Source organism: Buteo buteo, chromosome 11 (genome assembly GCF_964188355.1).
Source record: "Buteo buteo chromosome 11, bButBut1.hap1.1, whole genome shotgun sequence".
Classification (NCBI taxonomy): Eukaryota; Metazoa; Chordata; class Aves; order Accipitriformes; family Accipitridae; genus Buteo; species Buteo buteo.
In genome coordinates, this window is record NC_134181.1 from 11,104,220 (window position 1) to 11,126,875 (window position 22,656).

The 22,656-nt window shown below is 39.3% G+C and overlaps 2 protein-coding genes across 10 annotated transcripts in view; one reads left to right on the forward strand and one right to left on the reverse strand.

Annotated features, from left to right (window-relative positions):
* Positions 1-19,697, forward strand: part of GARRE1 (granule associated Rac and RHOG effector 1) — a 62,636-nt gene extending 42,939 nt beyond the window's left edge. For all 9 annotated transcript variants that reach the window (XM_075040044.1, XM_075040040.1, XM_075040045.1 and 6 more), the window contains 11 exons: positions 35-175; positions 461-556; positions 692-853; positions 1,821-1,979; positions 6,498-6,595; positions 8,116-8,241; positions 8,747-9,738; positions 13,027-13,192; positions 14,086-14,220; positions 16,318-16,396; positions 16,982-19,697. In XM_075040044.1, coding sequence (XP_074896145.1) covers positions 35-175; positions 461-556; positions 692-853; positions 1,821-1,979; positions 6,498-6,595; positions 8,116-8,241; positions 8,747-9,738; positions 13,027-13,192; positions 14,086-14,220; positions 16,318-16,396; positions 16,982-17,302 — 2,475 coding nt within the window. In that variant the 3' untranslated portion in view covers positions 17,303-19,697. The remainder of the gene's footprint in view (positions 1-34; positions 176-460; positions 557-691; positions 854-1,820; positions 1,980-6,497; positions 6,596-8,115; positions 8,242-8,746; positions 9,739-13,026; positions 13,193-14,085; positions 14,221-16,317; positions 16,397-16,981) is intronic.
* A 346-nt stretch (positions 19,698-20,043) lies between these two features.
* SS18L2 (SS18 like 2) lies at positions 20,044-22,189 on the reverse strand. The gene is made up of 3 exons (XM_075040048.1): positions 22,052-22,189; positions 21,823-21,899; positions 20,044-20,904 (listed from the first exon to the last, which is right to left on the reverse strand). The coding sequence occupies exons 1-3, from the start codon at positions 22,118-22,120 to the stop codon at positions 20,817-20,819; spliced, it is 234 nt and encodes a 77-aa protein (XP_074896149.1). The 5' UTR covers positions 22,121-22,189; the 3' UTR covers positions 20,044-20,816.
* Between the last annotated feature and the right edge of the window lie 467 nt (positions 22,190-22,656).

The following is a 22,656-nucleotide window of genomic DNA, read 5'->3' on the forward strand; positions in this document are numbered from 1 at the left end:
CCTCTTTACGCTGGATTTTTATTTTACTTTACAGGCCACATCTCGACTGCGAGAAAGAGGCTGTGATGGATGTTTGGCAGGAATTGAAGTTCAGCAACTTTTCTGCTCACAGAGTGTGGCAATCCCTGAACATCAGCTCAAAGAGCTAAACATGAAAATTGACAGTGCTTTGCAGGTGAGTTTTTAAACTTGCTGCTTTCATGTGCATTGTAGTACAGTCAGGGGGCAAAGGAATGAAATAGGGAAGGAGTATATTACTGGAGAAATATGTACCACAGGTAGCCACGAGGTATTTGAGAATTACAGTATTGGAATCTTGCGTGATAAATGTGTGTATGCCATAGAACTGAGTAGGGTAAATCCATGTAACAATTCTTATGTATGTGTCCAGACACAATGACTGCATGCTTGCTTACTTGCTGATACGCCTGTTCTATCTCAACTTTTTCTTCAATGTCAGGCTTACAAAGTGGCTTTGGAGAGTTTAGGCCATTGTGAATACGCAATGAAGGCTGGCTTCCACTTGAACCCGAAAGCTATTGAAGCAAGTCTTCAGGTAGGGTCTGCTAAACCTGCTCTCTTTCATCACTCCTCACCTTGAAAATAACTATTTTAAAAAAACCATTGGACTTGTATTAGGATTTTCTAATGTCTTCATTTCTTCTAATTGATCTGTTCTTTTATATTTAAGGGCTGTTGCAGTGAAGCTGAAGCCCAGCAAACAGGAAGGAGACAGACTCCACCTCAGCCAATTCAGTGTGAACTGCCCACTGTACCTGTTCAGATAGGATCGCATTTTCTGAAAGGAATATCCTTTAATGAGTCTGCAGCAGAAAACCTGAAGCTGAAGACGGTAATAACTCTGAATCTAACCACAGGAGTGAAGAGAGAAAGAAAAAAAAAAAGGAAAAAAAGAGTAGAACTCCTTAAAATTCAGAGACCAACTGCAGTAGAAGTTCAGTGCCAAACTTGTATTTAAAAGTGCATATTTTTAGCCTGACTTCCTGTGGAAACAAGATGTTGATAACATTGTAGGTCCACGCCTGCTTCTGGTAATGTTTTAACCACCTGGTCAAATTCAGTCGAATCTGAGAGAAGCATAGAAGTCTAGGAGGTAATGAAGCTTTTATGAACTTTTTGAAAATAGGTGGGTTAAGTATCAAGAAGTACAGAGGAAAGTGAGCCCTTACACGTGCCCCAACCAGGTGATGCACTTCAGAGCTTTTATCTTCTTAGGTGCCAAAATAAGTCTGGCCCAACCTAGTGCTGAAAGGAGGTACTTGAAAAAAATATTTTGTAACAGAGGTCCTTTTAATGTCTTCTTACAAACTCTAATAATTTTTAAAAAAAAATAATTTAAAACTGTGGAGGCATTAATTGTGTTTTCAGTATAAAGCAATGGAAAAGATGTCCATTCAGAAGTAATTCAGGCAATTTTAATCAGCATTTTCACTTTTTTTTTTGTAGATAAGCCCAGTTCCTTGCTCCTGAAAGAGTTGAAACAATCCACAGCTCAAAATGCTGCTTTTTTATTGTCTTTGCAGTGCTTCTTGTAGTGTTGATTAAACCATTTTGCAAGAATATAAGCAAAAATACTGTTTATGATTTTGGAGGAGTATTTTGGTCCAAATAGCAGAGACTGTCTTCTATATTTCTGTTCTGTAGTTGAGCTCTTCTAGTTATAGAAGACTGTTCAGAGGTAACACACATTATAGTTATTTGAAATATGTGTAGAAGAATACATATGGAAGCATTGGTGCTATCATTTCTGAATCACATGTTTAGTATGACAAAGTTTTTATGATTTCCCCCCCCCACAGCACACAATGCTGCAGTTGATTAAGGAAGCTGGATGCCATAATGGACTTACACCACGGGATGACTCTCCTGTTACTGAAGTACTAAATCAGGTTTGCCCTTCCACTTGGCGAGGAGCCTGCAAAACTGCTGTACAATTGTTATTTGGCCAAGCTGGACTGGTAAGTGACTATGAATAGGCTTAGCAAAAAAAGGGCTACTTAAACATCCTGAAGAGAAACTAGATATTTTAAAGGGTTTGGAAATTAATTTCCAGTGTCTTACTTTGTGTTTCTCCATTTTTAATGCTGCAGCTAACTTGATTTATGAAAAAAATGTATCCTCGTAGAATGCAAGTTTGTAGATGGTATCTGTAGTTGATAGGAACAGGAGAACGTACTGTGTACTTCATATTCTCCATTATTAGAGAGAGCACAAGAAATGAAACTTCTAATTCATAGTGAAATAGATTTTCAAATCTGTAGATGACCATGTTAAAAAGAAACACCCTTTCCCCCCTTCCTTCTCTCAGATGAGCTTTAAAAACTACCATTTTTTCATTTCCTCTCTGCTTTGAATGGAAGCTGGGTTTCCTGCCCAATGTAAACCAGGAAGTCCTCTGCACCAAGTGATGCTGCCTGACATCTCCAACAGGACAGAGCAGTTAAATACCTTGCTGTAGACATATGTGTTCATTAGAAACAAACCCCATGGATTTTACAGTATCTAAACAATTGCTAAAAATAGATGCTTTGGAACATACTCTGATAAGAAAATGCATTTGTGCTTCCATAATGAATTACTGCTATCTCTTCATTTAATAAAGTGTTCATTCATGACACAGGTTTTTTGGACTACTGTGAGTTGTCATTTGACTGGACAAATAAAATGGGGGGAAGACTGCAATAGGATAGGAAGGAAATGCAAGCATAAAGGTACACTGTAGCCTATGATCGTTTCTGTCAAGTATTTTCATCATCTTTAACCTACAGTGAGTTGATTCATATACTGATTCTTTGTTCAAGGTGGTGGCAGGCCATCAGGACTCTCTAACTGTAACTTCTGATGAAAGGATTCATATTGCTACATACTTTGTAAATACCACATTTTTTTCAAACAAATCACACGTCTGATGAAGTGACTTAGACCTTCTGTCCTAGTTCATTAAACCATATGTTTTTTGGTACTGTTACTAGGTTCTCCAGTAATGGAGAATGATAAAATGTAAATAATAAATTTGTCAGATATTTCTACTTTAGCATTCCTTTGATACTAGTTATTAGATATTCCCTTAATATTAAATATCTGTTAGAGAAGTAGGTTCAAATCATACTGGAATTCAACTGACTGTTCATGTAAAGGCGGCCTAAAATCAAAGGGACAGACCATCAGTATTATAATAGCAGCGCACCTGCTATCAGTCCTTACTTCACTGTGATACAGGGGTTTAAGGATAGGAGATGGTAGTGCATTAACCACTTTTTAGGAGGAAATTTTACAGGGAGGCATAAGAAGGTGGTATCTTTGCAGGGAGAGAAAGTCAACTGTGGAATAGTAGGATTGATCAGATTTCTACTTAGGTGTTTTCAAGGAAAATATGTATTAAATATTAATAAATACAAGAAGAACTAGAAAAAAGGATATGGTTAAGTGGGATTGTGTCTTCACCTGCCATAGTTCATGGTAGGATGCTGGGAGTCAGCAGCAAGGTATGAGAAATGAGGCCAAGAAAGAAACTGTTTCTCAGCAGCCCTATGGGAGTGTGCTGTAACTCACGATAAGTTCTTGGCTCCTGAGTGTCTAGATGAGGAATGCCTTGGAGGATGCTGCACCTCCCACTATTTCCTTTCCAGGGGATTTTAGGGTTGTGCACACCCAAGTCCTGCCCTGATGAGATTTGGGGAGTGGCCGGAGGCATATTTGGACTCGAGATTCTGGAAATCTGGTGTCCCCAAGTCTAGACATAACTCGTTAGACCTGCTGGTAATTAAAGCGCTGATACTCTTCAGGTTTATCATAACATTTGGAGAGTTGTCAGAATAAAACTTACTTAGACATTCTCCCAAATGACAGTGCTGATATAAGGAATATTACTTGTGTTGAATCATGAATGTCTCCAAAGATTTTTGCATGAACCTCAGGTTCTGAAGGTAGCAGGTTTCTGTCTTCAAAGACACGGTAATGAGGTATACACATGACAAAATACTTGCAAGCCTTCTCTCTTTCGTTCATTCTCACTTTGATTTGTTGCAGTTTGGAAGGGTGTGAGGGTTGAGGTTTTTCTCTATAAACTATGTGCTATAATTTTTTTACAGGATTCAATTATGCTTGTATGTAGCCTCATGCAATGATGAGAAATTGTAATTTGCTTCTTTAAAGCATTCTTTGGGTGGAGATGAGAGAGGAAACACCTGTAAAACAAGAACAATAGATGTCTGATGCACAGGAAGCTATCCTCTAAGCACCCACCAGGCGGGGAGGGAGAATGTGTTTATTTTAAGTTTATTTTGTGTAGAACTCAGACAAATGAATCATGGGACAATATTACATAGTCTTTGGTTTACTGCTTTAGAAACTAAGCTGTCTGCATTAGTTCAGAGTTGTGTGTAAATTTGTCATTTAAATGCCAAATTTAAAAAAGAACATTACTTGACAGTCTCGCTATCTTTAGCCTGTCTTGCCACGTGCCTTTTAAGAAGAAACTCATTAGGAGTGGAAAGTACAATGAGATGTGACTTAGTTTGCTTGGTTATTTTTAGGCTTCAGTTCTTCTAACATAAGAAATAATTTTTAAAAGTGCGGTTTTTCACTTTTTACCTTAGCATATATATGTAAAGAATTGTATTCTCAGATTTGGGTCAGCTGAAGAAATCTCCATCTTTGAGTAAAAGTAATGTGTATTAAAATGGTTGAATTCAGAGGATGAGTGGAAATAAAACTTTGAACTGGCCTTGCGCAAAGTTATGAACAGAATGTTTAACTGAGTCTCTAGTCATCCTTTTTTGTGCTAGTAGATCTTTCTGTAGCAAAAAACCCAACATGCATTGCAGAAGCACTAAATCTCCTAGTAATGTTTAAATCCCAGATGTCGTAACTCTGACCAAATGTTGACAAATGTAAAACTTTAAAAAGGGAAGAAAGGAAGATAAGGGGGTGTGGGGGTGGAACACCCCCAACAAAGCCCAGACCATGAGCACTACCATGCACCACTGCCAGAAGCTGATCTAGGTCTGCACAAATCAGAATTTTAGTTCTGACTTGCAGGTCTGAGATGCAGACAGTGTTTTTCTTGGGAGTTGAAAAAAAAATCCCTCCTAAGTTCATCTCTCCTTATCCCAATTATAATTGCAGTATAGCTGAATCGCAGATTACCAAATTACAAAAAATTAAAATGGTACAAATACAAGGAAAAAAGTAATGGAGTTGCCCTGCTATTAAATGAGGTATTTTCATGAGTGGATAATAGCATAGCATTTTGTCACTGGGCTTAGACATATTTTACAAGTTTGAGTAAACTTGGGCAAATGCTTAAAGTCAACTGGGGGAAGACTAAGGCCTTATGCTAAAATATCTAAAAGGTGGGAAATAATTGTGTTCAAATGTCATCAGATGGTTTTGTTACAGGAAGAGGGAGAAGAGACTCTCAGCATTATTCATATTTCGCATTTCTTCATAACCAGTAGTAGATAACCAGTTAGAAGTAGAACCAGTGTAGGATGATTGCAAAAAAGCCAGTAATATCCCTTGAGGCTTATTTACACCAGAGGACTTTTGCCATTTCAAGGGTAAATGGTACAGCTAATCTGCTAGTCACTGAAGCAAGAACTGCTGACTGCTGCCAAAAAGCTGCTGGTTCAGCATGACCAAAATAGGAAATTATGGAAATGATCAAAAAGGCCAACCCATGCAGACTGGACAACATCAGAAAGCATGAACCAAATATGGAACTTACTATCACTGGTATTACAAGTTTAAATGAAGCTGAAGTGAATCCATTCTTTCTCAATTCCATAAAAAGAAAGGTTCATGACAGAAGGTTAATTTTGAAGACTTTCATCTTCCATATATCTTCATGATGCCTTACAGAAGGCTCAGAATTCAGCAAATTGAATCACTTTTCTTCCCTTTATATAATAGGGAATTAATAATAGTGCAGTTCCATTAGGTAGAATAGAGAAATGTTGGTGTTGGATTTTATAGCCTTAAAAGGAAGGGGTGTGTGTTCAGAATTGTGAGCTATGTGAAGAGTTGCAGATTAAATACTACTTGTCTGTATCATACCATGCACTGCAGTTAAATTATTTAAAGTATTTTGATAAATAGGTGTTTGGGTGCTATTAAAGTAGTAATAGTGCCAAACCTCCCAAGTGTTTGACTGTTATACGAACCCATTGATAATTACCAGCTGTTAGATAAAGCAGTTGGTAACTACATAGTGATGCTTAACTACAGTATGTAATTGAGAAGAAGTAAGTCCTTGAAATATAGGTTACTGTATCAAACTAATTTTATGTTTTCCTTTTTTTAGATATTTAAATAGAAATCAACTTATAATGATTTTGTGAGTTGATCTGGTTTTATCTGGTTAATTCCTGTAGTGTAGCAGGAAGGTGAGACTTGCATCTTAACCACAAGGGTGATAAAATAACTAGAACTAATTCTTAAAATCATTTCCCTTTTATTTTCATTTTATTTGCTAGGTCGTTGTGGACACCGCACAGATTGAAAATAAAGAAGCCTATGCTCCTCAGATAAGTTTAGAAGGATCCAGAATTGTGGTGCAAGTTCCATCAACTTGGTAAATAAAAATTCTGCATTGCAGATAATACTAATAGCTATGACTGAAATATATAGGGAAAAATATCGCAGTACAAATGGAAGAGAGAATACTACACAATTATGGTATATCTGCCTTAAGTTCCTTTATCTGGAACTGTTTGAATACCACTGTTTCTGACAGACTGACAGTTGTACTTCAGCTGTCTTTGCACTAGTGCTGCCTCTGGAGGCAATGGAAGAGAGGCAGTAGTGGGGCACTAAAACATACTTCTAAAGAAAAAGCTTGATGATGAAAGAGAAGGTTTAAAAAAAATATATAAAATAAATCCAATAGCATTCCTGTTACGCTCCTCCCTGGCAGGTCCTCACAGCTGTTACTCAGGAGAGCCAGGAATTAGGTGAGATTAATATGAGAGCTTTCGCTCTTTCTTCACTGGGCTGTTCTTTAAGTGCTGCCATGAACCGCAGAACTCAGTGGTCCATGAGATGCTATTCCTACCAGTTTAGTTGACTGCCTAGGAAAGAATGGCAGGATTAGTCTGCAGTTTAGGTGAGGATTTCTTCCCTTTTGAAACAATAATTTGGAATTAGACCACTTCCTTTCTCTCTTACTTCGGAGTACTCGGCGTTACGAATTTCAGTACAACACAGTTTATTCATCTGAATCCTTAGTGAGATAGCCTGTTACTAATGGTACCAATGGTATGTCCAGAAGCACGAGTCAACTGATAGTCTGTTTACCCAAACACATCTTTAATCCCTCTATAGATTATGAACTGGCACTTCTCTGTTCTCTTTATGTAAATTGCTCTATTATGAAAGAACTAAAGTAATGCAGAGTGCTTTGAGCCAGGCTTTGTGTGCTCTGGAAGAGCTCCGCCTGCTGACACATAGTCAGAGTGCCTCTTTACTCATCTCTGCTGGAGGGGCTCATTAAGTACTGACACATGTGCTAGTATCTAGATTTAGGTTACGCTGATTTCACCTCAAATTCAGTCCTAATTCTGTGCCACTAATGAGGAAAATCCACTAATCCTGCACCTTCACAGCTCACTAAAATCTTCCCCAGACTGTTGGATATGCTGAATCATTTTCCACATGGAGTCTGTCAGGCTGGGGGTTCTTAGTGTTGGACTCCAGAGTGCACCCATGTGCTAGTGTCTTCTGTCAGGTTTGTTGAGTGCTCTTGCCATTTTCCAGAAATGGGCTTTGTGTATTCATTGTTTCTTACCTTTGTGCCTAAATTATGCCTGCTCAGCTAAAGAGCCAATCATTAATCATGGTTTTAAAAGAAATTATATAACTCTTAATGTTATAGTTAGATTAGCTGTATATTCAACAGTAAAAAGAAACTGGGGCTGCAGGTGTAGCCTTTAGGAACCCTCAGGCATTCATACATTGTGCTGCCTTTACTAGTTGCACCTCTGTAGGAGCAGAAGTAGTGCATCAATTGGCCCTTTATTATCTGACTAGTATGGTGAAATTGTTTAATGTAAAAAGGAAAAATTTTGATTTTTAAGTTAAACTTAATGATTACAGGTGTCTGAAAGAAGATCCAGCAACAATGTCTTTGCTACAGAGGAGTCTGGATCCAGAGAAGACTTTGGGACTAGTAGATGTGCTCTATACTGCTGTGTTTGACATACACAGGTGGAAGGAAGGAAGGTACATCTCCTCTTGAGCCTCATGCTCTACTTCCCTAGCTTAAACAAAGCCATCATTGTTGAAAGATCTGTACTGAGGAATTCGATAGTACCGGTTCATCAGAAGGGGGAAGCAGTAGTCAAACTGGGAGCAAAAAACTGGTAATCCACATGGGTACCTTGTGGGTATGTACAGAGATACAGCACTCTTTCAAAAAACAAACCAGCAGCTTATCCATGTGCACAAAAGTATTTGTTTCTCTCTTACAGAAATACTTGATTTATATTAAATTAGTCTCCATTTAGGTCTTGAAGTACAATTAAAATTTCTTAAGGAATGGAAAGTAGTTAATGCTATTGCAAATACTAGTAATAGTTTGCATTGTTACCATAAGAAGTAGCTGATGAACTTGGCAATCTTTGGTTGTGTTTCTTCTACTAGCTGTTACCCAAATACACATTTTCCTGCAAAGTACCAGGTCAGCTATGTATTAGGTGGTTTGATATACGTGTTTTTGTTGATGCAGGGAGCAAGCTTTGCCTTGTATTCAGATCCAGTTACAGCGTGAAATCTCAGACTTTGGGAATCAAGTTGACATGCCATCCGGAAATGGAAGCAAGTCTTCAGGTGGTCTACAAAAGACGTTCTCAAAACTGACTTCACGGTTTACAAAAAAAACTTCCTGCACCAGTACAAGTAATACTGGAAGTTATTCAATCCCCAATACACCTTCCAAAAATGTCTTCATAAGTTCCAACTCAGAGGAGAAAGCTAAAATGCCCACTAACATAGATGCGCGGTTACAAAGCATTTTGAACATTGGTAATTTTCCTAGGACTGCAGATCCACTGCAGTCAATTCAGAGCACAAACAATCAGCTAGTGAATGGGTTTCTAGTTGAAAGACGGGACAACTTCTTCAAACCGGATGACAGCAAGGATGACAAAGGTATGAATTTACCAACTGACCAAGAAATGCAGGATGTTATAGATTTCTTGTCTGGTTTTAACATGGGCAAATCCCAGCAGACTTCTCCGATGGTGAAAAGGAGGAACTCTGTTGCATCCTCGACAGCAACAGAGCAAAAATCAGGAACAGTACAACAGCAACCGCAATCTGTCTCTCTTACACCACTGCATCCCTCTCAGCAGGGCTTGTCACAGCAACAACAGTCACAAAAGCAACAGCAGCAGCAAATGCAGTATTACCAACACTTGCTTCAACCTATTGGACCACAGCAACGTGTACCTGCCAAATGGCTGACTAACTCTTCACAGCAGCCAGCCCAAGCTGTTGGAGCTGGATTGTCTCATTTAAACCAGTGGAACAATCCTGGTTTTTCCGATTTAAGCTCTGATTTGTACAGCTTGGGTCTTGTGAGCAGCTATATGGACAATATGATGTCAGAGATGTTAGGACAGAAACCACAAGGACCTAGGAACAACACATGGCCAAATCGTGACCAAACTGATGGAGTGTTTGGGATGTTGGGAGAAATCCTGCCTTTTGACCCTGCAGGTGTGTGTCTTTTCCTTTATTATGTTTTTTATAAGGGTCCTTTTACAAAGAATACTGTTAAATATTGCTAGTAATAACTAATTTCCTGCTGCTATCCACCAGATGCTAGGGTGCTTACAAAGGCAAGCAGGTATTTATATGTATGCCTGTTTTCTTTTTTAACAGAAGGTGAACTGAAGTACAAGCAACTTTCATTAATAAATAAGAATGGGAATTAATTCCTTGTTTCTTGTCCCAGTTGTAGTTCTGAACTTTCCTGTATGGACCACATCAAAGTACTGAAAGAGACTCACAGATTATGTTCCTCCTATTGTTAACATGTAAAATTGTTTAAAACCAAACTCTTGAATTTATGTATTTTACCTCTCCCCAAAATGATCCTTCCTGCTCTTTACCAGTCTCGCAGTCTGGAGATGCAGCCGGACTGCATCTTTCCCATATCCCTGCATTTTTCCTCCATTACTGTGCAATTCCATGGGAGTCATACTGGTTCCTGTTCTACAGCTGTTACTGCAGTGAAAAGCTTGGATGCTCAAGGATTAGAGACTAAAGAGCAAGTGCCATGTGGTTTGCCAGATGTGTTTGAACCACCAATAAATGTTAAATGTAGAGGGATTATTGTTAAAGATGAAGTGAGATAAAATTTTATAGCCATAAGCAAATAGCTAAAGACTATGAAATTGACTGTAGAGTCTAAGAGGAGATTAATGAATTCTTCTGATAGCAGTACTAAGAACAACTTACAAATCTATTCTCTTGTAAATATAGTTTCTGTTGGCCTGGAACATAGCTACAGAAACTTTGTAGTAGGCATTTATGGAAACTGCCTGGAGGGAGGCAGCACTAGAACTAACAGGAAAACCTTTTATCAGACCATGAATCTGTTTCCCGCACTCATTTGCACGTGTGTGTGTGTGTATGTGTTAGGACTGTGTAGGCATCTCAAACCAGCTCATTTGACTCATAATTTTGATAGTTGTCAACTTAGTTGATAAATTAGTGGCAAAAATAGGCATCATAGTTATGTTATCAAAAGCTTCTTAACAATGGTAAGTCTGAATTACCATCATCTTATTTAAACATACTTATGGTATATACTTAAGGATTATCACAGCCTTTAAGGAAGGATAAAATGATTTTCTGCAAGCACCAAATACATATATGTGTCAGGAAAAAAATGCGTGTATATACAACAGAGTGGCATTGTTAGCATTTTGAATCCTTCTGTAGTATTTTCCTTCCGAGCTACATAAAGCTACTTGTTTTGTTCCATTTGATATGAATATCAAGGACTTTGAAAGCAGTACTCTGAAAAAGTGACTTACTCAGTATTTTCCATAGATCTGAGGTTTAAAAAAACAAAACCAAACACACACACACCCCCCCTTCAGTCAAATAATTTTTTCCATTGGAAAGATAACGTTTCTTCATATAACTTGTTGGCTTGAGCTGTGATGCAGGAATTTTCAATTTAGCTCTAGTTAGCATAGTACAGGAAGCTTTAAACACGAAACACTCTTTCATTTCCAGACTTTCTTAGGAATTTGTACATTTGTCATATGAAACAAATGGCATTACTTTTTTGATAAATATTTTTAGAGCCTGAAAATGATGTCTCCTTTCAGATGCAAATCTGCTAATTAAAAATTTATAAAATTGATGGCTTTTCATGTCAAAGGCTTAACTAGCTATCAAAAATGTATTTTGCAGTACTTCTATCATCTGTAAGAACTTGATGAAGGAATGTTGCAGTAAGAACTAGTAGAAGGAACGTTGATACCTCCAGGTCTTTTGAATTACTTTCACAGATGTGAAAAAAATGAACTAAAAAACATATCTGATAAAAAGCTGTTTAGCTGATATGTTTTTATTGAGGTAAAAATTAACACAAGTTGCTATTTTGAATATAACAGTAATTTAACACTTAATGCTATCCACAGGAAAAAAAACCTGGATGACCTTCAGAATCTATCTAGAATCTGTCCTTAGATCTGAGGATCTGTCTAGCTTCCAGCCTCATCTTAAATTGACATAAAGATATTTCTCAAAGAGAACAAGTATTGTGGGAATGTTTTGTTTGTATACAGCTGTCAGATAGCTCTGTCCCTTGCTTATATAACAAAGGATGTATAGAAACAAAATTATTTTCTTCCTTGTTTTAATTTCCATCCAACAAAACATTGTGAAGCTCTTTTCTGAATGTGCCAGATGAAAACAAGGAAACTTTTCTTCTAAATTCTGAATTGAATTTAGGGAAGCCATCACATGAAAGACTGACTTCTGCTTTCTGAGCTGTGCATGCTTGTTGGATGTTCTTCAGTCTTCGCTCTTAATTTAAAACTGTGACCAGCAGCTCTGTACTTCCTGCTGCAATTACCATGCATGTAGTCTAGACATTTTCCATTAATCCAGTTGGATTGCAAAGATTTCCCTCAGGAAAAAGAAAGAAAAAAAAAAAAGGCAGAAACAGAAGCTGTGGAAACTCAATTACACTGACTTATAACAGCATTGTTTTTAATACATGGATTGTTTGGTCTGATCAATTGAGCATTTAAAACATTTTTGGACTTTTAGGATTAAGGCTTTTGCTATGTCTGCTCAAGATCATGCTTATCACGTATCAGATCATTTATCAAATGCTTGGGACATATAGCACTTTAATAATGGAAGAATTTTTAAGAATTACTGCTTTTTTCTGTAAATATCAATCTTATTCTGAAATATTTTGCAGGTCAGGATCAGAATGTTTTCGAAATTGTTGTCTAGTCTTTGTAGGAAGTAGGTAATATCTGGGCTGTATGTTCTAATATGATCAATCTGAAATTCTGATTTCTTGAAGTAAGCAGGATCACAACATAGCTGGAAATCATGTTGCAATCTGGAATCAACTACAGTAATTGGTATGTTCTTTTTCTCTGAGCTTGGATAAATGTACAGGCTTTAATTCCATCAGTGTCTGCTGATGGGATATTGGATCTTTCAGTGTGTAGACAATCATAGTGGCAAGTACCATTTCCCTGATCAAATGCAAGGGGCAGGTGTACTTCCATGTGAGAATTATTATCCACCATGTATGGACGGTGCATATCTACTTTTTAAAAACATGTCCTATTCAGTGTTCTTCGCTGCTCCATGAAGAGGTATCAACTATTGTCTGGCATTTATTATCAGTGAGAGAATTACTGGCTGTTGTGGGGTAGGGTCAAGCCTAAAAGATTAAAAGAGGGGGATAAGTGCAGTAGAAATAGCTGAATGTCAGCAACTGACTTCTTGGTTTCTTTTATTCAGTTGGTTCAGATCCAGAATTTGCCCGCTATGTTGCTGGGGTCAACCAGGCTATGCAACAAAAAAGGCAAGCACAGCATGTCCGTCGTCCAAGCAACACACGTAGCAACTGGCCTCTTCCTGATGATCCTCATAAAACCTGGCCCTTTCCTGAGTATTTCACAGAAGGGTAAGAGATTGGACAGGCTACATACTTTTATTATATATGAGTCTATTTTACACTCAAACTTGGCAGAATGTGGGAATACTGCGTGTTTTTTCCAGTTGCTGCTGCATCTGTGAAAGCTGCACTTCATTATGTCAAGAGTGAGAAATCTGAGCCCTTCCTGCTTTGCTGATACCGAAGCACCGACATTTGTTTGATGTCTTTCTTTACAGTGGAATGTCTACCGACTTTGACTCAAACAGAGGAAATAAGGAATTTATAGCACAGATTCATTCAGAATAGTTTTCTTTAAGTTATTTTGAAAACCTTTAAGACCTAGTTTTGATGAAAAGTGATGCTATCAAGGTTGCAGTGCCTGACTGAATTCAGCTTTCCAGATTTTAGCCGTTTAATCTTGCTACTATAAGGCAGGTACCTTACAGCAAGTATGTTAGTCGTTCTTAATTTCTTCCAAATCATAATTACGTATTATGGCAGAAGTGTTTCAAGATTCTCTGTCCATTTGTCCATCATTTAATAGCTGTGACTCTCAAGCTAGCTTAAAACCAGTAGGACAAGTATGTGTTCTAGCTCAGTTTTGCAATGAAAAAGTCAAGTGCTTAGTGAGTCCAAACCCAAGGATCACTTGTTTCTCCTTCCCGACCAAGAAAGGCACTTTTGATTTATATAATTATTTTAGTAAAATATATATAAAGTGACTGTAATGGACAAAGCAGTTGATGTGATGACTCAGAAGTAAATAAGTATTTGTATTACTGCTACATCTTACAAAGTATTGAAATTTCTTTGTTGTCTTAGGTATCACCTGTGACAAAGATTCAGCATACCTAACTAGGGTGTACAGTCTGGACCAGGCACTATAAATACAAGGACTAATACAACTTTTTGTCTTACAGTGATGTGACAAATAGCTGGTCTGGTACTCAAGGAGACTCTGCCAGCTCAAGTGATGAGACCTCCTCAGCTAATGGAGACAGTTTGTTCTCCATGTTCTCAGGGCCAGACCTTGTTGCTGCTGTAAAGCAGAGAAGGTGAGCAAAATGAACAGAAATACATACCACTTCATAAGATTTTTCTTTTTTCTGATAATTTCATTTGAGTAGCCACACAAAGTAAATTCCTGCTAATTAGACAAAGTTAAACAAATGTCAGCTTGCATACTACACTGATGATACAGATCAGTGTATAGAGTATCTGACTTCAATGCTAGGGATTCCCAATTTGAGTTATATTAGTAGCTGTCTCCTCTGTGCAAATAGCTAGTTGTTAGCTGAAATTCAGTATGTCTAGAAAAGATCTGATGCTTTCCCTCTTCCAAGATGACCTATTTCGGATGTCATTTCTTTCTAAACTAGTGAGGCATTAGAGATCATCTTTGAATTGGGTTTTCTAAACTGTGTACTTCACTGCAGCTTTGTCATGCCCATAATGTACATTTTGATGCCAGCAAGTTCTTATTTCCTGGCTTCTACTGCAACTTTGTGGCACTCAGGAAATACTGCTGATAATGTTGTGTAGACTTTTGTCTCACCTTGCCTACCACTGCTGTTTTAGTAGTCATAAATACGTGTCTATTTAGTCCTTCATTTCTGACAATATGAAGAGGAGCCTTAAATGCATTCATAAATAAGTTAGTACCTTAAAAACGAAGACAGGATCTTCAGCTATGAACAATCCACTTAAAAGTAGTAGTATGAATTACAACAATTGCTTTCTGCTTTTCTAAAGGGCTAGAAGCTGGGTATCTTTGGAACCTCGGTGATTCCATAGTAGAGGGTAGTTAAGACAATAATAAAAAGCACAAGATGAAGCATGAATACTAACCCAATTCCAGCCTGGGATCATTCTCTCAAACTATTTTTCATGAGCTAGTTTGGTGGCCAAATATTCTATATTTGTTTAGGTCACAGGAATTTAAAATAATGAGACTAAGGCAAGCAGGTTGAAAGGAATTGACCAAAAGAGGAGCTGTCTTCTGAACCTTTACACTTAACCAAGACTTTATACAGAGGGGACAGGAACTGAGCTTCAATAAACGCTAAATTGAAATTATGGAAGAGAGCTATCTAATAAGCAGTCACAAAAAAAGTAGTAATTATTAGTGTTTTTAAAAAAGAAGCAGGGAAGGAAAACAAAATAAGCCTATAACGGGTGAATTGAATTAATCTGCCAAGCCACCAGCTATGTAGAGATTGATCATGGAGCAAGAAGAACAAAAGCCTGTGCTTTATGTAATGCTCTGAAGAGCATAAGAAAGTTTCCAAAGAGTGTGCTTCATTAAATAAAAACTTAAGCTGAAGTAACAGTACTACTGTCTTGTTACTTTTAGGAAGAAAAACATTCTACAAGCGAGGGCCAGACAAAATACCATAGCTAAAACTATACAGTAAGAGAAGGCAAAAAGGTTGAGCATTCTAAAGCTGACCTGCAAAGGACTGCTTACCTATGGAGGCCTCATGATTGGAGCATGGTGATTTTTTTGATTTTTTTTTTTTTAAACAAAGGGTGAAAGGATAAAAGATTCTGCTTTAATCTAACCCCCCCCCCCCCCAACCCCCCAAGGTAAAAATCTTTCAGAATGCACAGGGTCAAAGACTTCTATTTGATATTAGGTATTAGGTTACAAATTTAAACCAAAGGTATAACACTTTTCCTCAGTAAAGTCACCATGCTTCAGCAGATGTTTCGCTGGCTCAACTGTTTCTTTTGTCTTGTCTGTAAAGTTATTGCAGAAAAGATACTTTTAAAAAAAAAACCAACAAAACAAACGAGAGCAGATAACAGAAGAAAAAAAGGCAATTTCTGGCAGACTTCTTCAAAGTGGGCAGAAGACTAGCCCATCTTCCTTTCACCTCTACAAAAATGCGTGCATGTTGCTGAAGCTGTAGCTCAAAAAATGATGGCACTGTCAAGCCTCTGACAGTATTCAGTAATGAATTTCTTTCTGCATTGCTGCTTTTACCTCTACTGAGCAAAAATACGTGAAACAAGATGAAGCGTTAGTACACATTCTAGGCTGTCAAGTACGACAGACTGAAACTACAAAATGGTATATGCCAGTGGCAGATTAATGTGGGTGAGTCATTTTAAAAAAATTTTAAAAAGTAAATTTTACCTCTTTTGGGCAGAAAACACAGTAGTGGCGAACAGGAACCTAGTACGTTACCATCACCACCTCTTCTTTCTGCAGCAGATGACCGTAATCAGGTAAGCTGAAAATAGCTTTGCTTAGTCATTTTTCCTGTTTGCATTTTGGGGTGGTTCACACTAGGAAAACAACTAGAATAGTATCTGTATCTTCAGATTGCTTACCTCAGCTAAAACCCAAACCATTTGCATTCAGGTAGTACTAGATGCTTTTATCAAAGTCGCCACGTTTAAATATTAACATTGGAAATCACTTTATCTTTTTCCCTTGTAGAAGAAATTATCACAAAACCAAAGATTTCAAGCTAAGAGGCAACACAGTCAATTTTAATTGTCTGTGCAGACAAAACTAAAGTATCCACCAGATTTATTACCTGTCTTGCTAGAAATTTTGACTTAGAGCGGGGCTGCTATGTGTCAAACAAATGTGCTGAAATAAATACAAATGTTTTTCAATAAGCAAGTGTTTTAAGAATTGAGAGAGCTAGATATATACATCAATTCTGCTTTCAAACATAAACTCATCTTCTGAAGATGTCTTAAGGAGGGGATAAGGTGCTAAGTATTGTCTCAAAAAAGAAGTGTTTTGGTATTAAAACAAACAAAAAACCCTACCCCAAAACCAACTAATTTTTGTTTCCTCAGGACAATAAAACCAAAACCTGGCCTCCAAAGGCACCCTGGCAGCATACGTCCTCTGTCACGAACACGCTACCCAGTCAGAGTACATCTTTGTATCCTATGAGCAGCCCTGTCAGCCAGTGGAGCGACACAATGCAGATCCTCCAGTCCCCCATGTGGGCAGCAGCCAACGACTGTGCTTCAGCAGCAGGAATTTCCTCTAACTTTGCCTACGCGCAGCAGCAGCAATCACAACAGGCCTCCCAGCACAAACAGATGAATAAGGGCTTTAAATCTTTCCCAGTAAAGCACGAACGCAGACCATCTTACCTGCATCAGTACTAATCGCTTTTCATATTGGAAAATACAGCACAGGGCCGAACATAAATTACATATACTTTGTTTCACAATTGTGTATTGGCTATGTCCTGTTTATCTCATTAAATATGGAATTGAGGGGATTTGGGTGAGATAGACAAACTCTTGAATTCTGATTTACAGTGCTGAGCAAATATGGCCAATATGTTTGTTTGATGTACATGAAACAGCCCAAAACTGTGATGTAGAAATGCTTTTAAAAATGTGTATATTGCCTTTACTTTCAAAACCTTTTTTTTTAGAAGAACTGCTGAAGGACTACCATACAAGAAACACTGTATTTTATAGCTATTTTTCATATAGATTTATAGTTAAAACATCTTACTGAAACACATTGAATATGTTGAAGCAAATATATAGTGGTCACTTTGCTCAACACTGTTTGTGTTTAAATTTATAACAGACAAGCTGTAAAGTCTTTGTATTCTCCATAAATGGCCTGTGGGCAGCTTCTTTTTAAATGAAGTGCAGCAGCAGCTTTTCATGTGCCACACAAGTGAGTTCATTATGAAACTGCTGCAGAAACAGTTGCGAAATTGAGTTTTGTGGTAGTTTCCTTACTCTAAGTAAAGAACAGCAGAACCACTCAACCTTGTGTCACAAATGTTACCTGAGCTGCTTAAAGTAGATGGCATCTGTGTGGATAATATGACACTGGTTTTCAAATAAATACACCATTTCTTACTGCTTCATTTGGCCAAAGGCATTATCCACACAGTGCTCCTTAAGTGTGTGAAAGTATAGCCTAAAAGACTACTTGCATATATTTAAAGTCTTATTTCAGATGCTACAGTTGATTAAAAATTGTGAGCTGGCTCAGAAGATACTAAACTGAAATGTGGGGTAGCAGTTAGTTAAAAGAACATTATTTTTTTTAAAAGGATAAAGTAATTATTTGCAGTCAATATGTGCCATTAAGTGAACCTGTGGAATTAGGAATAATCTTCCAACCAAAGTGGATCCGGGAGAGTGATTGGTGCTTAAAAATTGAAGAACAATGGTAAATATATGTATAGCTATCCCACTGTATATTAATTGAGATTACAGAAGATTCTTTATATAGTTAGAGCTTATTTAAATTTTCATATTTCATCTTTGAAAGAGTCTAAAAACCACAATATTTTCTGGTATAAGAGTTTTGACAGTATTAATCTTATTTTTGTATTTTTCTTAAGTCATATCATTCTAATATGTTAACTACTAGTAAAATGGGTTATTAGTTCTAACTACATAATTTTTCAATGAAGATAAAGCACATTTGTTGTTTTTGTTTTTACAAACTAAGTACATCTATATCTAAAGATACCAAAAAATAAATACATTATATATATATATAAATAAAAAATATACACAACACTAAAACTATTAAACATTTGGGTATTTAAAACCCATCCACCTTTTTTGTTTGTATGGTGACGGGCCATATTTGCAGGCCCAGATTGTTACCTTTTGTGCTGTTTGAGGATGCCAATGTTGCCTGTATTTATGATATTGTCACCATGTTTTCTGAAACTTCATACTTACCATGTTTACAGAGATTTGTTTGCTGTACATAGACTTTTTACAGTAATGTGCTTTGCACAATCAGTGTGGCTTCTGTCTGTAAATTGTTAATGGTCTGTACTACTATAATTTTGAAAACCCTCTGCTGAAAATGTTGGTGGTTATTTAACTTGATGAATGGTTTTGAGTTTCCTAAATCTTGTCATTTAGATCTAATATTAAATCCTAAATTTGGTTGTACTTACTGGTTATTCATACTAAGACCAACATAGAAGTAAATGAAAACACTTAATTTTGAACTTTTTCTAACAAGTGCCAAAATTATTGCTATAGTTTTTGCAGTTAATTCATAATTACAAATGCTGGCAAGTTTCTGGACCTACATAAGTGAATTGCGAAATCAAAGAAAGTTTGTCTGCATTTTGACCACGTAGGTGCTACTCTGTCCTTTGCTTCCGATTGTTCTGAACACTGGTAATTTTAAGAATTGTTGCACTTGGCAAATGAGTCTTGCCATTAAACTTCACTTACACTGCCAAGTGCAAGGGTTTGGTGCTTAGTTAACTTACCCTTATTGCAGTGCTTCTTGTGAATAGCTAATGCTTCTGAACTGGAACTGTACATTTTGTATTTTAAAGCTTCTGTAAAATTAAACTATTTGCTTTATTAAAGATATACATTTAATAGGTCATACCTGTTTAAAATATGCACCTTGCTGAAAATGAGCAGCACCTTAACCTGTAACTTTGGTTTGTAAACAAAGATCTTATTTCATTAACATGGGATTATTTAACAGTTTGAAAATTGTCAACTGCCTAATTACTGACTCATCATATAAAAATGAACTTTATGCACTGTACAGTTTGAAGCATTTTTAAGGCTACTCTTTCAAGTAGATTGTACTGGAGAACATGATACAGAAGATGCCTTAGCCGTGTCTTTGAACCAGTAGTTCATTGCTAACATTGCCAATGCCAAGTTACTTCAATTTTTAGCAATCACAGAGTAAATAATGTTGATGGTAGTGAGCAAAAAGTAAACTCTACCCCCCGACAGAACTATTATCAAGGCTGTTAGTTTAGCTTACATTAATCATGCCACTGAAATGCACTATCTATTTGAGGTGTGCAAATAAACTGCTCTTTCTGGACAAGAGTACACAAGCATACAGCTGACCATAAATGCTGACAAATACCCAGGAAGCATATGAATCCATTTTGTTTATGCAAGAATTTACTTGTTTACAGAGGCTGCAGTACAGAGCATTTCAAGCAAAAAGGAAAAGTCTTGACACAACTAGGGCAAACGCACAGCCTTTTTTCACTGAAATAAAGGCTCGATTTCTCCCTTGCACTTAATTGCTCTAAGTTATGCAACAGTCCCATCATTCCTAGACAAGTTAGCATGGCTATTTCACTAAACCACTGAGCTGCTCCTTCGTTAACATGTTACGTTAATCCAGAATATATTATAATTTACAAAGAACATCTTTAGTTTATTAAGCACAATTCCTATGATACAAGATACAAAACAGTCTACTGCTTATACATATGGCAACGTACAACTGACTTTTTGTCATTTTGGAGGTAGAAGTTACCTAGCTAAATGGTTACCCTATTACTATACAACCTTAGTCATGAAACAGTCTCTGCCTCAGTGAGACTGTGGGAGTCCTCTGAAGGCATCTCTAGTAGTGCTATCCTGACAACCAGGCTATCTTCAGAAGTATAATACCTGGAGTTTTTTTAGAGGGGAAAAAGGGAGTGTGAAAATTATCACCCTAAAGTTCTGCTTACAGTAATGAGGAAAAAGCTAGCCTACTAATACATCAAAAACTACATTCACGGTTTTAACATAAGAGCACGGATGACTTTTTACCTGCCTTTCAAGACCGCACCTCAGCTCTCAAAGTGGGACTCTAACCTAAGCATTTCTACAGATTCTTAAAGCATCACTGCTTGTGTCCGGGTACGCGCAGTCAGTCTACAGTCTTCTGTGTGCTGGGTGGTGTCGCATCAGCAATTGTAGCTAAATAAATGAGGTTTCTGTGCAGGATATGCTGGTACCTATGAGAGAAAGAAACATAGTATCTGGGAGAGGTGTTCTTTTCTAGCAAGCTGTCCACACTTTAATAGTTGTTTTTGTAATCCGATCAAGATTTGCTGTTAGGGAAAGAAACAGCAAACTATGAAAATCATCATCATCATAAAAAAACAGGGCAAACGCCTCCATATCCTGTTCTTGTTCTAAAGCCCAGTATACTGCACTGAACTGCACTCTAACCCAAGTATGTGCTCCTAACTAACCTTGACAGTAAACACGCACATGAAGATCTTTGTACGATCAATACCGAAGAGACGCAGAACTGTGAGCGACCAGCCCAGGGGCAAGAGACGACAAAGCTCCCCTCTTGGGCTGGCCTGAACGTACGGCCAGAACGCGCCCAGGCTCAGCAACCGCCGTCGGCCTGTCTGTCTGTCATTCCGCTCCTCTGCGAGCGTGAGAAAGAGCCTAGCGGCGGCAGGGCCCCAGCTGACCGCCCGCACTCTTCGGAAATGCCGCTCGGCGTTTCACACACGTTGCGGGGGCGGGGGGGGAAGGGGAGAAGAAGAAAAGCCCGCTCAACAACAGAGCTGGTTTTCATATTAGCACAGAACAAAAACCTTGACAAAAAGGAGCAGGCGTCAGATTTATCCTACTCGGTGGCATTTTTGCTGTACAGGTCCGTGCAGATAGTTTTTGGGAAGGCTCTGCGGAAGTACAGCCGCATTTTCTTCTTAACGGCAGGAAAGCTCCGGCGAGCAGGAGCCGCGTCTTTCACTCCTTCGGACTCCGGGGACTCTGAAGCTGTGGGGGCTGCCCCGGAGGCGGCAGAGCGAGACGAGGCCAGGCAGGGCTCGGGGCTCGGAGCCCGCCTGCCCCTCCCGCTGCCCCTCCCGCTGCCCGGCGCGCCCCGGCGCCCGCCCCCGCGGCGGCTCACTTACTGCACGCAGTCGGTGGCCCGGCCCTTGCTCTGGTACTCCACGATGCACCGGATCAGCTGGTCGTTCTCCTCCAGCAACTAGGGCACAGGAGCGCGCCGTCACCGCCCGCCTCACGACCGCCGCCAGCCGCTACCGCCCCCCGCCGAGGCCGAGGCCGCGGCCGCGCCGGACAGGGCCGGCTCTACCTCAGCCGAGCCGGAAGGGCCCGTGCCGCCACGGCCGCGCTCACCCGCTGCAGCGTCTCCTGGTTCACCTCCGCCTTCCCGCGCAGCCGCTCCGGCACGAACGCCACCGACATACCGCCGCCGCCGCCCCGCGCGCAAAGGCTGAGGGGAAGCGGAGGCCCCGCCCCCCGCAGGCTCCCATTAGCTCCCAGGGGCCGCTCGCGCGCGCCCCACCCCCGTGAAGGGCCGCCGCGCGCCTCGGCACGTCCGTCGCGGAAGGCGGGGGGGGAGGGGTGGGGCCGGGCCCGTCACCGCCGCGGCGGGGAGAAGGCTCCGCCCGCAGCGCTCCCGCCCCGCAGGACGCGGGTGTTTTCCCCACGCAAAACACGTCCCCGGGAGGCAGAGAGAACCTCCCCCGCCCCGCCCCGCCCCCGCCCGCGGACGGGAGCAGAGGGCGCGACCGCAGCGGGCCGCCTCCGCCTCTTCGGCAGGAAAGGGACCGCACCGCCGACCCCCCGCCCCGAGCAGCCCCTCCGAAATAACCTCCGAGAGAGCGGTTTTATTGAACAGTTTATTCTGGTTTAAAATAAAAAAAAAAAAGAGAAACCCTCACTTCCGCGGAGCACGGTACAGCGACGGCACGCCGCCCCACCTGCCCCCCCGGCCCCCG